Source organism: Cydia amplana, chromosome 22 (assembly GCF_948474715.1).
Source record: "Cydia amplana chromosome 22, ilCydAmpl1.1, whole genome shotgun sequence".
Lineage (NCBI taxonomy): Eukaryota > Metazoa > Arthropoda > Insecta > Lepidoptera > Tortricidae > Cydia > Cydia amplana.
The window spans coordinates 2,642,016-2,656,224 of NC_086090.1; the positions used below are offsets into that span (position 1 = coordinate 2,642,016).

The 14,209-nt window shown below is 38.7% G+C and overlaps 1 protein-coding gene across 1 annotated transcript in view; it reads right to left on the reverse strand.

Annotated features, from left to right (window-relative positions):
- LOC134658391 (protein boule) overlaps nt 1-14,209 on the reverse strand; it is a 34,581-nt gene that overhangs the window by 541 nt on the left and 19,831 nt on the right. The window contains exons 2-3 of the mRNA XM_063514075.1: nt 2,348-2,410; nt 184-364 (exon numbers count right to left, since the gene is read on the reverse strand). Coding sequence (XP_063370145.1) covers nt 184-364; nt 2,348-2,410 — 244 coding nt within the window. The remainder of the gene's footprint in view (nt 1-183; nt 365-2,347; nt 2,411-14,209) is intronic.

Sequence of the window (14,209 nt, forward strand, 5' to 3'; positions counted from 1 at the left end):
GCTTTGTGGAAGAAGAGTCCTTTGACTAAATTCGGAGAGACAAGTTTCTGTGATTGGGAGAGATAAGAATGAGTTGATATTTGAAGAAAAAAGTAGTGATGAAAGGGAAACAGGAAAACAAAAATTTGTAGACCATTATTTATTCTTTGGAGTAAAATTCTGGCAAGTAAATAAATGCGTTACCTTGTCTGTCAATGATGTACGTACTGTCGAATGGCAGTGGATACATGGCGTACGGTGGCGGGGGCAGTTCACAGGGCGCACACGTGGGTAAGGGCGCCAGAGGGGGCGCGCACAGCAACTGGTAGCAGAGGGGGGCGGGGAGCGGCGCCGCCTCGGACCCTAGGACTGGCAGTTGGCTCATCTGGAAAGTTCAAAGAAGCTCCATGACATTGGGGCTGAAACTTATGGTCTGTTGCATCACCTACTTATCAACGTCACTCAGCAGTAAACTAGAGTCTGTTCGGAAAGAGAAGAGTCGTGAAATGTATTGGGCCCCATACATTCCACGACTCTTCTCTTTCCGCACAGACTATCCTCGTGCCGCCCAATGTACATTAAGATGTACACTCAGTTTCGATGCAATGTCAACCTTAATTAATAACAAAGTAGGTAGCATTTTATTTTTCTCGTAAAATTTTCGAGCAAAAAAATTCAACCCAATATGTATGGTGGGCGGCACGAGGCTATATGAATATCCCATATTATTTTAAAATTAGAGAGAGTGAGACAGTTAGGTGCAACCAATTCTTACTGTTCAGACTATACCTATAGGTCCACTCTAAGTGGCATCAATTTTAACCCCCGACACAAAAAGAGGGAGGGATTTATATAGTTCTTCAACGGATGGACCAATTTTGATGCGGTTTTTTGACATGAAAGCGAATTTCCTTGCGGTAGTTCTTAGCTATGTTTGATAGAGAGCTTGAAGAGTATCAGCTCTTTCCCAAAATGATGTAAGGCAGTTTTTGTAAAAAACTTTACTAGTTTTTTTCATAATTTCTTATCCTAAAATAATCAAATGATGCGAAATTCATATAAAGGAACCAAGTGCACAAAAATTCTAAGTAAATAAGTAAGTATTAAATATCAGTGTCCAAGTGATACCTATTTCAAAAAATAATTTTATTATTTGTGCCCTAGTTGGACCTGAAAATATATTATGAAAACATAAAAAAGGCGCATAAGGCGTTAAGTCCGCCATTTGTACTCTTTTTGTGTAAATTTGTGGAATAAAGTTATAAATAAATAAAATTAGTAAAATAACCCCAAAAATCTCAACTCAAATCCGATCAAAAGCAAATCCCTCCCACAGATTTAACCTTCCAGACGCCTCAAATATTCTGCCCGTATCGACCCGCTCTGAAATAGCTTACTCCACGCATTATTTATTATTTCAGAAGGAATGACAGGCGGGTATTCTAATCCTTAAAGGAGCGTGGCGAATCCAATGTCCAGTAGTAGATAGTATGTTTCCCGTAAAATTTTCCTGCTGAGAACTTATCGAACTTTTTGGAAATTATTGCAACTTGCACATCTGTTTGTATAAGACTACGCTTAATCGACGGTATTGTGCCTCTGTAGGATACGAAAAACTCCACATAAAAATAACTGTATACTTCCCTTATTTTCAAGATAAGATAAGATAAAGATAAAAGATAGTTTATTCAAGTAGGCGTCTTACAATGCGCTTATGAACGTCAAATAAAGCTACACCGGCTCCAACCCTACACCTCTGCCAAGAGAAGATTTAAATCACCCCTCAATTGGAGGAGGATATCCCAATATGGGACCGACAACAAAGGATCTCAAAGGTCCAGTTGTTCTGGTTTGTTACAGCAGTCTATCGCCTCTCAATGAGCAATGCGAACAAATAGGTAATTTGCAAAAGGTCGCGGGTTTGATGCCCTGTTTTATTAATGCGAGCCCTTATGTAGGGACGTTAATAGCATTCTTGTTTTGAGGTCAGCTGGACACTTTCATGCCTAACGCATTATTGCTGGAAAGGGATAGGCACGCTGTCACCATCTGATAACATATTTAATAGGCTTAAAATAACGACTTAATGACTAGATTAATTTAGTGTTACTTTGAAAACACAGGAGAAATCATTCTTAGCGTATTTCATACAGATTTTTCTGCTACCTATTCCTCAAAGATTTTACTAATAAAAGATGCGATCCAAAAATAGTATCTCCCCGGCGTTACACCATAAATTGTCCGTAATAGACGAATGGGCCAATAATGATGATAAATGGTACGACAGGTAACAGAAACATGTGAAAGAGAAAGACAAAGTGAATGATAATGAGATTGAGGAGCTAAATAGAAATAATTGTATAATTACCTGCTTTCTGACCGCCTGCGCCACTCTCAAACGGCCCAGCGGTGAGAACATAACGCCTCCACTCTGAAAATAAAGTAACAAACTCATGAGTGTGATTAAGTGGACAATATACCATCGTTATTCCCGATGTCTTTTTAAAAGAATAAAGTTAAAATTTTGAATTAACTATGATGAAAATAAGAGAGGGTTCCAAATTCAAAACTGCAGTGTAAGGCCTGAGTGGACGCTCGAGTTGGGCGTGCAGCGGAGCGGGGCGTGCGGCGTGAGTGTTAAACAAATGCAAGCGTATAGGAGCGGCCTTAGTGCACGCTGCTCAAATCCCTTGGGAGCTCAACGCCACGCTGCACGCCCCGCCGAACGCTCCGCTTCGAGCGTCCACTCAGGCCTTACACTAAGTGTAAGTGTTCACAAATGATTTGAGCAGCGTGCACTAAGGCCGCTCATATACGTTTGCATTTTATACTTAGTGTAAGGCCTGAGTGGACGCTCGAGTTGGGCGTGCAGCGGGGCGGGGCGTGCGGCGTGCATGTTAAACAAATGCAAACGTATAGTAGCGGCCTTAGTGCACGCTGCTCAAGTCCCTTGGGAGCTCGATGCCACGCTGCACGCCCAGCCGAACGCTCCGCTTCGAGCGTCCACTCAGGCCTTACACTAATTGTTCTCGTCTGGGACGTAGTCTCCACGGAAAGAGAAGAGTCGTGGAATAAAAGGGGAAACTAGAAATTATTGAGACTTCTCCCGATATTGTGGCTATTCATAAAATACGTCATTTCAAATTAAGGGGGAAACAGGGTCATTCGAAGCATGATTTTTGGATGATTTTAAGGAGGGAAATCGACAAAAATAGATGACGTAATTTATGAACAGCCCCATTGCAGTATTTAACAGAATTTTACTAGATAGAAAGCTATTTGTATCTGCTACTTTTACCTTATTATTAAAATCTACAACCGTCTCTCCAAAAATGTGTCCACGCCGTCCACGGAAGCAATTACAACAAAAACAATTGGACCCTGGTATTTCCTCCATAAGTGCCGTGTTTCGAAAGGTAAACAAACACCCTAATCAGGTCACCGTGATTTAATAGCCTTAATAAACAGGGTGGTTTGATAAATACTGCCGCGTCACTGCCGATACACCATTTCTGCTTAATTTAAACGCATTGTTGCTACAGGGCGGGTTTACGGAAATGTTTAGGTTAAGTTACAGAGAGTTAGCGAGTTTTAACAGTTAATTAAAATTTCGGTGGACACAGACACAAATTACAATTTTTTTTAGAATGTATCATTTGACTTTACGTCTGATTTATACAAAATTCTAGCAATGACTGTAAAATCATTATATATTTTTGGTTGAAAAAGGCAAAGAATAAATCGAAATCGGAAGATCGTCGCTGGAAGCCACCAGCAACATGCTGAGATGAGGGCATTTCGTGGTACTTTAACCTTATATTCTATTTTCTTTTATAATATGTATTGTCTTGTTTCTTTGTGCTTGCGAATAAATTCAATTCTATTCTATTCTATCTATTTCATATTATGTACAGTCAGCAATAATACGTATAAATTAAGCACCTTTTCATACAAATTTATATGCAGAGGGGGTTCCTTTTCTCTGCAGCTGACAGTACATTACGTAGCGTCTGTTTCCCCAGTCACTACGCTAGTGGTTAAATTTTTGATATTTTTGCTTGCTCGAGTATCAAAATTAGCACGAGGGGTTAAACAATAACTTTAACCCCTTGTCAAACAAATAACTATTATCAGCACAATAAATACTTAGTTTAATTTCCCAACGCTTGTGCCTTACACCCTTACCTGTGCTAGCGTGTACGCGTACCTTAATTCGACAAAGTCCGGAAAGTGCCTTCCCGTGTATGTGATTTGCAACTTTGTCGCAGCAGCACGGACCTTATAATCCAATATTATTGTCGCAAGCAAAGGCATCGATATGATAACCAATATAACAATGTACTGAGAGTTGTGATATGTGTATATTTGTAATCAGACAACGAAAGAGGAGCTGAGATTTAAATATTTTAGGTAATTATACCCGTCTCGCTAACGGAAACGGCTCCTAAAACTAGTGCGATAAGGACAAGGCGAAAAATCCTGCGTAAAAATCTCAAAAATCGAGGTTTCGTACTCGACTGTTTCCTCTTCCAAAACTTAACCAATCGTAACCAAATTTGAAAATCTAAATGATTATGAAATTATCTGTGTCGGACCGTTTTGCTTTTTTGGCTAATTGATATCAGTTTTGAATACCACGCCTCTCATTGCGGCATATTAGTCAATTAGGCCATTTTGGCCATTTTTGAAGGGCGCTAGCGCCAAAACAAAAATATCAAAAAAAGCAAAACGGTCCGACACAGATATTGACAATATTAATCTATCGAATTTAAACTGTTGTGAGACATACTAAGATTGACCGATTGAGTCTAAACCGTAAAATTATTCAATATTAATCTGTGTTGAAAAAATCATTGCTCTAGCTTCAAAACCCACGGGGGAAACAGTCGAGTACGTTTGTATGGAGAAATGACCAGTCCTGTTGGCTCTTAAGGTACCGTTCGGATTCATACTACTTCAGCATTACTGCTGCAGTAAGGTGGGGCGACTTTACTGCCGACTACATTGCTGCCGCGAATGTCAAAATCGATGTCATTTCCCTGATTTCTTCCCCATACAAAACGGAGAACATTCTCGAGAACGGCTTAAATATGGTCGGACTCCTCGGCCCGAACCCAGACCCTTTTAGCGCGAGTCATTTTTCTCTGTAAGCAGTTTGGAATAACAATCCGGAAAGTATCACTATTTCAGAATTTAATACTAAATTATCAATACTATTATAATGATACCTACGGGTTTTGTATCAAACGCCTGGATGCAGTTATCCCTTAGTTCAAAATTATGTAGTAAATAATTGGAAATATTCTATTTTCACGTTAGGTTTAAATTTCAAATTTATTGTGGCGGATAATTATTCTTCTCTGTTGATAAGTAGTCTAGTATTATAATATTTAAAACTTTCGCGTTTTGAACACATATTAAACTCACATTTATAGACAGGTCTATCGCGAAATTTATTTAATTACCTTTATTTACCCACGTTTCCAGTGTAACCTGTGTCGGAAACGTCGGTAAATAAAGCTAAGTAATTAAATAAATTTCGCGATAGACCCGTCTATAAATGTGAGTTAATATGTAGTCTAGTGTTGTAAATATTTATGAAATAAGAGTAGGTTCTTATTTATCAGCTACACTACTCGTTAAAAACATAACTCTGTTTGAGAGCTACGCGCAGTTGAGTCGGACATAAAAAGCAAAGTTCTCTTATGAGAAAGACGTTTTTGCAATTCAAAGAAATATGCAATATGAAGAAATAGCTGTAAGACCTTTTGTGATACTGGCAATATAACTGAATACTTTATTAGGTCTGTCGGGCATTTGAGTTATAAGAAGCAAAAATTTCTAGCTTTAGCGATGTAATAACTGGTGGTCTTATTAAAGCTATATCTTCCTAATAACCTTTGGGTAGCAGATGTTACAAGAATTACCTTTTTTTTGTCTGAGAAATTGAGTAGGAGTTGTATACTTCTTGAAAATTGTAAATCGCTTCATACATCTCGATATATATCAAATGAAGGGTGAAAACGAGTCAAATCGGCTTAACCTGCCCACAACAAACAGGAAAAATAAACCTCCATGCAAATTATCCAGGGACGTGAGGATACAAACGTTAAGAGATTTATTTGGTACATAAAAAGGGTCGGTCAGTTATGTACGGGGCCAAGCAAATAGGTCAACACGAGGAAGTCTGGAATATAAGATAGGTACTATAGATGCCCCGGTACTTCGTCTGCGTATAATTATTATTTCCATACTATACTTACTATTAACATGGTAAATTCCACCCTTCACCATTCATTCTTTTATTCTTTCAGTGGTGTAAGTGTGAAGAGGTAACATACAAACAGAATTACTTTTGCATTTATATATATACCTAGATTAATAGGGATTTGGACTAAAGTGTAGGTGCAACTATTAATGTTTCTACAGAGTGAAGCTAGTAAGGCAAGCTTTTAAAAAAGTTATACTAAACACCCGTAATTAGACAAAATTTGTTACATTGATTTGATTGTCAGATGATCCAATACGTTTAAATTTAACGAACTACGATATGTACTTATGATCAAGAAACGTTACTTTACCTACTTGTAAATCGAAACATTAAATGGCAATGTCTCTAAATTAAGCTTACAACATACGGGGACAATTAGAGAGAAACAGTAAATAATTCAAGAATACGTCTGCTTTTTAAAATTTCTTCTATTTGAGGTACCATTTGGTTTAGCTACAATGCTATAGATACCTAACCTAAAAAAAACGCCCAAATAGCAAATGTCTCCTTCTCAATTACAGAGTCGATAACAACGCTATTTAAAGATTCAAATAACATCGTCCGCAAAAACCATGCCTAGGGTTTGCAATCCGGATCCGAAATGTATGCAATTATCCGGATCTGGATCCGGATCCGCGGATCTTCCCATACATTTCGGATCCGTCGCGCAAACCCTAACCACGCCCTTTTGAAATTTCCCTACAACTTTATCAGCATCGTAAAAAAATTCGCATTTTACAAAAGACCTTTAAATTTGACGAACAATAGCGAAAGATACACAAAGGGGAACTTCAGACGGATTAGGCCCTTGGAAATATGGCGAGGATTCCCCAATCGGGGCCACGGGATTATATTATTCGATATGGATCCGAATGGTAATTCATTAATATCCTGTTTCACAAGGACGTCTCATTGTGGAACGAAGCCATAATAGGGAATATAACGCGAAACTCTGCGTAGGGGGCGCTTCCACAATCCGTCACAATCTAAGGGTCTACCGCAAACGAGAGTCGAAATTTTGTTATCTAACCTCTCTATCACTTTTGCATATTTGAGCGATAAAGATGCAGATAGCTGAGTTTCGATTTCGCGTTGCCCGGTGCCTTTGTAAACAAACCGCCTTGATGTATCAATATCATATTTTTATTTAGTTCTTGAATTTTCCTTCATTCTTTTGAAAAATCTACTATCCTCCGAGATACCTCCACTGAAATTTGATGAGATTAGATGAAATTTAGTACCTATGGAGATAGGTTGAGTTCCAAGAAGTTTTATAGGCATAGTTTTATCACGGAAACATTTTATGATGTAGACCAGTGTTTTTCAAACTTTATGGTGTCACGGCCCTTTATGACCACTAAAATTTATTCGCGACCCCCAGACTCCGTTTCTACGTTTTTCTATCTAGTACCTGTAGCCGCCGTGCAGGTCAGGAGCTCGACGACTCAAATAAAAGCTTCGATTTAAAGTAAACTGATGTAATTCTCCAATGTACTGGTTTACAAGGGTTCTTGCCAAAACGGTTAAATGTAGAAGTGGTGTAGTTATTGTATGAAGGCTGATGAGAGAGTGATTTGCATAATTTCAATAGTACAAAAGGTGGTTTAAATTTAGGTGCCTCTAATTGGCCGCGATACAAAGTATGTGGAGCGCTCCTATTGGTGCTTAAGAAAAAGCTGCCGAATACTAGCCGAGCCCGACGGCCGCGTTTAGCTACTGCATTAGGAATATATGTATTGAGATTTTATACAAATATAAAGGTTGCGTTCGCAACAGTACCTATAACAAATTTGGAACCACAGACCAGTGTTTGGAATGCACCTTTCTATCATTCACTTAGTTACATATGCGTTTTGGAACGCACTCTATATTTATTTTAGATTCTGCTTCACAACCTACCCATTATTTTTTATCACGGGAGGAAAAATGCGTAGATTTGGATATTATTAAGTAAATAACAAAAATGGATAAAGATAAAGTTAACAGACTTATAGCAAAAATTGAGTTATGGATAACAGTATGCAGTTTGATTCTTTCCTTTGCATGTCTAAAATCATTCAAGATATATCATCATCGGATAACTCCGTGACGGATACCGGAGTCTTAGTAATAGGGTACCGTTTTTACCCTTTGGGTACGGAACCCTAAAAAAGGAATAGATTTAATTCTGAAAATGATTTAATCGTCTGCGTGTCGCGGCAGGAACCCCGGTTTGACAAATTAGTCAAACCGGGTAGTTATGAAACAAGCTCATTCTTCACACTAAATGCATAGGCCAGGCAAATTAGATCCAAAAAAACCGTTTTGAGGAATTAATTCCCAGCAAGCTGGAAATCATTTTAATGCCTTCATTTGGTCCTAAATGCGAATAGTCTGAGTTTGCTCCCTTCCAGGTGGTTTGGATAAATTTTGGGAGCCTTGGGAGATACATTTTACCTTGGATTGACAAAACCACTCGATATAGAAGGAACGCACCGTCAAAATTAATGTCACTACCAGCAAGGTTGTTGTGGATCAGACACTGCTAAAAAAATCGGAACTTAGCTACATTGTAGACGAATTAGCGATTTATTTAGAAGAGTATTGTTTCTAAATAAAAAACGGCATAATAATAGTAATATAGCCGTAGGTACTATTTTATACCTGTGTTATTTTTGTGAACGCGAACCGCTTTATATAAAAATGTCTTTCAGACATCTGATGGATTAGAAACCCAACCTTGACCTAACCATTTGCTCATTTTATTCAATCAATTTAGAACCTTATATCAATAAAATAAGGTGTACTTACCTAACCCCTTATATGTATTTTCTTTAGGGAAATAGTTGCTACTTTGAGAACGTGTATCGATTTTTATTTCAAAATTATTTCAGGCACGTTTTCTTTTGGACAGTGTGAAATGTTGGGTCAAGATTTTCGGGTTTCTACGCAAATACTTAACTGAATTCTTCAAATAAATAAATATTATAGGACATTCTTATACAGATTAACTAAGTCCCACAGTAAGCTCAAGAAGGCTTGTGTTGTGGGTATTCAGACAACGATATATATATATTAATATACAAATACAAAAATACATATAAAAACACCCAGCCTCAGGAACAAATATCTGTGCTCATCACACAAATAAATGCCCTTACTGGGATTCGAACCCAAGACCGCGGCTTCACAGCCAGGGTCACTACATATTAGGCCAGACCAGTCGTCAAGGCGTCGGGGATTTTTAAATAGGTATTTAATTTACTTCATACACTAATTTAATTTGTTCCCTATAGTTTGTTTTTAGCATTAGAAAGAACTTGAAAGAAGGTAAGCGATCTTGACATGTCTTTTAATTGAAAAACGCTTTTTAAAAATCAGTAACTTATGAAATATGAAATTACTTATGACAGCAGAAGAATATAAATGATCGTATTAGATTAGGGTTGCCATATGTGTGGGGACTCAGACCGGGACATTTAAAGAAAACCGGCCAAGTGCGAGTCGGACTCGCGTTCTAAGGGTTCCGTACATTACACAATTTTTAACAATGTATTTTTTCATGTGTAACGTGAGTGAAATGTCTATAAAAACCCGTAGGGGTAGCATCAAAAACGAAGTATTTAAGTCCGACTCACGCTTGACTGCACATTTCTAATAGGTTTTCCTGTCATCGATAGGTAAAGAACTATATTGTGTTTTATTTTCAAAATTGTAGCACAGTAGTTTCGGAGATAAATGTTCCATGTGTTTAAATGACTATTCATTGACCAGTCAAGCTATCATGTAGATTCACACACAGGGTCAACCAGCAAAAAACGCGAGCGCAGCGAGCGCGAAATTTTTTGTGACAAAATTGTGAAAGCGTGTTAAAAAGGCCGGGCCGGGCCTAAAAATTTGTCCAGTGAGGCGAGCTTTCATGCGAGGTCGAAGCCGTCTTTGAGGATTTAAGCTCAGCTAGAGCATAGACGCCAATCAATGTCCATTGTATTAAAAAGCGAGACGGCAGGCCGAGCTTGGCGCAGCGAGGTCAAAGGCTAAGCTGAAGAAGAGGAGATTTGCAAGACAAACCAAAAATTTTGGTAAAAAGTGAGGCTGAAGGTCGAGCTCAGAAATCTTCACATTACTTAATAAGCCCGAAGCGTACTTATAACCAGCGCGGTGAGCTTTCATGCGAGGCAAATGCCAAGCTTCTGAAACAAATGTTTATATTTGTTACAAATTAAGTGACGCCGAAGGTCGAGCTGTAAGAAAGCAGCGCTCTAACACGAACCAATCGTCAAATGTTACTCAACAATAATATGTGTCATATGTACAAGAGTTACTCCGGTTACTCGGAGGGCCGAAGTTCCATTGATGAGGTTTTAGGCCCTCGGGAGCCTGAAATTCGAGCTCTACATTACAGACTTTAAAAGCTATAAAATAACATAATTTACATAATAATCTAATGATTGTGTGTCTGAGAAACTGATATTGGACATTAGGTAAAAGTAGGTACAATAAAACATTTTTTTTTTAATGTTGGCCATATGAAACGTAGAAATAAAGAAGGTATATTATTATTTAATCATAATCATAATCATTTAATCGCAATCCATGGTATTACAGGTGTTAACTTTACCAAGTCCAGCCCCCTACTAAATAACTATGATTTTTAAACCGGGACAATTTCCTTATCGGCCGGGACGCCGGGACACCGTGCTTCAAACCGGGACATGTCCCGGCGAACCGGGAATATGGCAACCCTATATTAGATTCATAATTGTTACATATTTGCCGTAAGTTATTTTTAAAATATGTTTTAATAACAAAACTTCCGTGAGACAAAGACATAGTAAATATATTTAAAGCGTTTTTCGACTTAAAATACGTGAGTGACCCGTTTTTAATATATTTAAAATATGTTTTTCAATCAAAAGACACATCAAGATTGTTTACCTTATTTCTAATGCTAAAAAAACGAACTATAACGCAATTACCAAAAAAGTTATTTTGGATACAAGTGCGAAAAAGAGAAAATTCGAAACGAGTGGCGATAAATTAAAACACGACAGAAGGGAGTGTTTTAAATCGACACGAGTTGCGAATTACCTATTCGCACGTGTATCGAACAACGTTTTATAGTACTTAAGGCACTTTATAGTTTCGACATACGCACGAAAAGTGCTATTTTACGCACTAGTGCGGAAAAGTATGGGGCTACTTTTCCGCACATGTATACTGTAAAAATATTAATAAGTACCTTCATTTCATTACAGTCTGATAATGTATGTATCACTAAACAAAAGCTCGTGAAATACTTTTCAAAGCGAATTCCGATCATCGTAACTGCGAAAGAGCAGAATGAAATCCAAACAAAGATGCAGTAGTTCTGAACCAATATTGCCACGGCTGATACCGTTCAAACGTTCATTTCAATCTCTTTTCAATCGTTTTTAGGGTTCCGTACCTCAAAAGGAAAAACGGAACCCTAATAGGATCACTCGTCTGTCTGTCCGTCCGTCTGTCACAGCCTATTTTCTCCGAAACTACTAGACCAATTAAGTTGAAATTTGGGACACATATGTAAGTATGTGACCCAAAGATGGACGTATAACGTAAATAAATCAATTTTAAATATGGAGGCCATTTTTGGGGGGTAAATGAGAAAATTAAAAAATAAAGTTTTTCAAATTATATCATGTTACATATCAAATGAAAGAGCTCATTGTAAGAACCTCAAATTTTTTTTTAATAATTTTAGGATTAATAGTTTAGCAGTTATTCAAGAAAATAGGCAAAAAATGACCATCCCCCCCCCCTTTTTATCTCCGAAACTACTGGGTCTAAAATTTTGAAATAAAAAAATAGTTCTTTACCTATAGATGACAGAAAAAACCTATTAGAAATGTGCAGTCAAGCGTGAGTGGGACTTAATGTGGGAACCCTTGGAACACGAGTCCGACTCGCACTTGGCCGGTTTTTTGCTTTTAGATACTACTTTTGTGATTTTGAATGACATTTGACAACCTAATTAGTTATTATTTTTGTGATACAAGAGTAAGATAAAAATTATTTTTACAACTAGTTAAAAAGAACTGTGAGTATTTACAGATAGTCAATGAATATACCATTGCTTTCCAACCCTGCATAGCTCAGTGAACTCGCTGAACGAATAACTGTCATACTTTATTCAGTTTCAACTCTTCCCAAGTTCTGTTATTCAGTTACCGTTCTAACCTGACAAGTTTGACAATGGCTAACCTTTTGTGAGATTCTTTTATTCGAACGCTGAGTTGGCGGGTCTTGGGTCTTGAGCGTTTCATTTCAAACGCTTGCCGAGCGAATAGTTCAAGATTTCGTCTTTAAAAAGAGAAAAAAACACCAAATGATCGTCAGGTTGGTCAAAAGTCAATTTAACAGGGAGAAGGGGAATGACCCCCGTTCTAAGTCATGGCTTGTCCAACAGGTCTCCATCGCCATACAGCGGGGTAACGCTGCTAGGTGTGATGGGGACCTTTGGACCCGGCATGGCTCAGAACGGGTCTTAGTTTCTTAAGTTTTGTACATATTGTTAAATGGGCATTTCTATTTAAAGTTGTACCATGACTCACTTGACGAGTTGAAAATATAATTTGGGTTATTTGGTACTTTTTCATGTAATTCTATGAGTAAATATATTCTAGTTTACCAAACACTAAAGAGAATCGTCATATTTTTAGGATAAACCAGTTAAAATTAATATTTAATAGGATGAGGGAGGTTTTTTGTAGTCCGTTTGGTTACAAATAGTTTTTGATGTAGTAAGTAAACGACATACTTGAAGCAAATATTTTTATGTTCAAAGCTTAGAACTGTTAATAAACAAACTAAAAACAATCATCATTGACCGATTTAGAACTGTTATATATGTAAGAAATGTGGGGTAGATTTATTATTATGACTTTGAGGGTAAGCCCAAAATAAATCAGTTGTGTCGTTGACTTGGAGTTTACTTTCGTCTCCTACTCATAAAAACCCTTAAATATTACTGGCGCCGAGAATAAAGGACAATTTTCATTAAAAATAGTGTTTAAAACGCGTGCAGTGATTAGTAAATATGCCGATCGGCAAAATTGAACCGTTTGACTTAGCGAGTAAAAAATGGCTGGCGTACATTAGGCGTGTCAAGCAATTTATAACCTTAAATGAGATACAGGATAATTTACAAGTGGCCACCTTAGTGACGTTAGTTGGGGAAGCTACTTATAGTTTGATGTGCGATTTGTGTGCGCCGGTTGACCCAGAGACGAAAACTTTTACGGATTTAGTGAAAATAGTCGGCGACCATCTCGAACCAAAGCGCTCCGAAATTGCGGAGCGACACGTGTTTCGTCAACGAAGACAGAAGGCGGGCGAACCTGTAGGCGAGTACTTGCAGGCCTTAAAACATCTAGCCAGTACGTGCAATTTTGGTACCACCCTAGAAGAAAATCTGAGGGACCAATTTGTATCCGGCCTATCGGGTGACGATATGAGGTCCCGCCTATTCGCGGAGGCGACGTTGACGTATAAGCGAGCGGTGGAGTTGGCTTTGGCGCTCGAGGCGGCAGAGAGGCACGCGCAGGCGAGGCGGTGCACCGGGTGGAGGCGCGCGGTGCGCGCGCGCCGGGCGGCGGCGGCGGCGGCGGGCGCGCCGTGGGCCCCGGCCGCGCATGTTGGCGGTGCGGTCGACCTCATCGGGCGGACGGGTGTCGTTTTAGAAATTACTCATGCGACAGCTGTGGCCAGAAGGGCCATCTCAAGACGATGTGCAAAACGGGTCCTCAAACCTCGAGCGGGAAGGCGCCGGGTCGTGGACTTCATTATCTTGACAGCGATGAAGAGTCGGAGTGCGACTTTTATAACCTAAAAGTGAGCGGGAAGGATGACAAACCGTATTTAGTTCCGATGTTGGTGAGTGGAGTGAGTCTGACCTTGGAATTGGACACAGGAAGTAAGTTATCCGCGATTAATACTGAC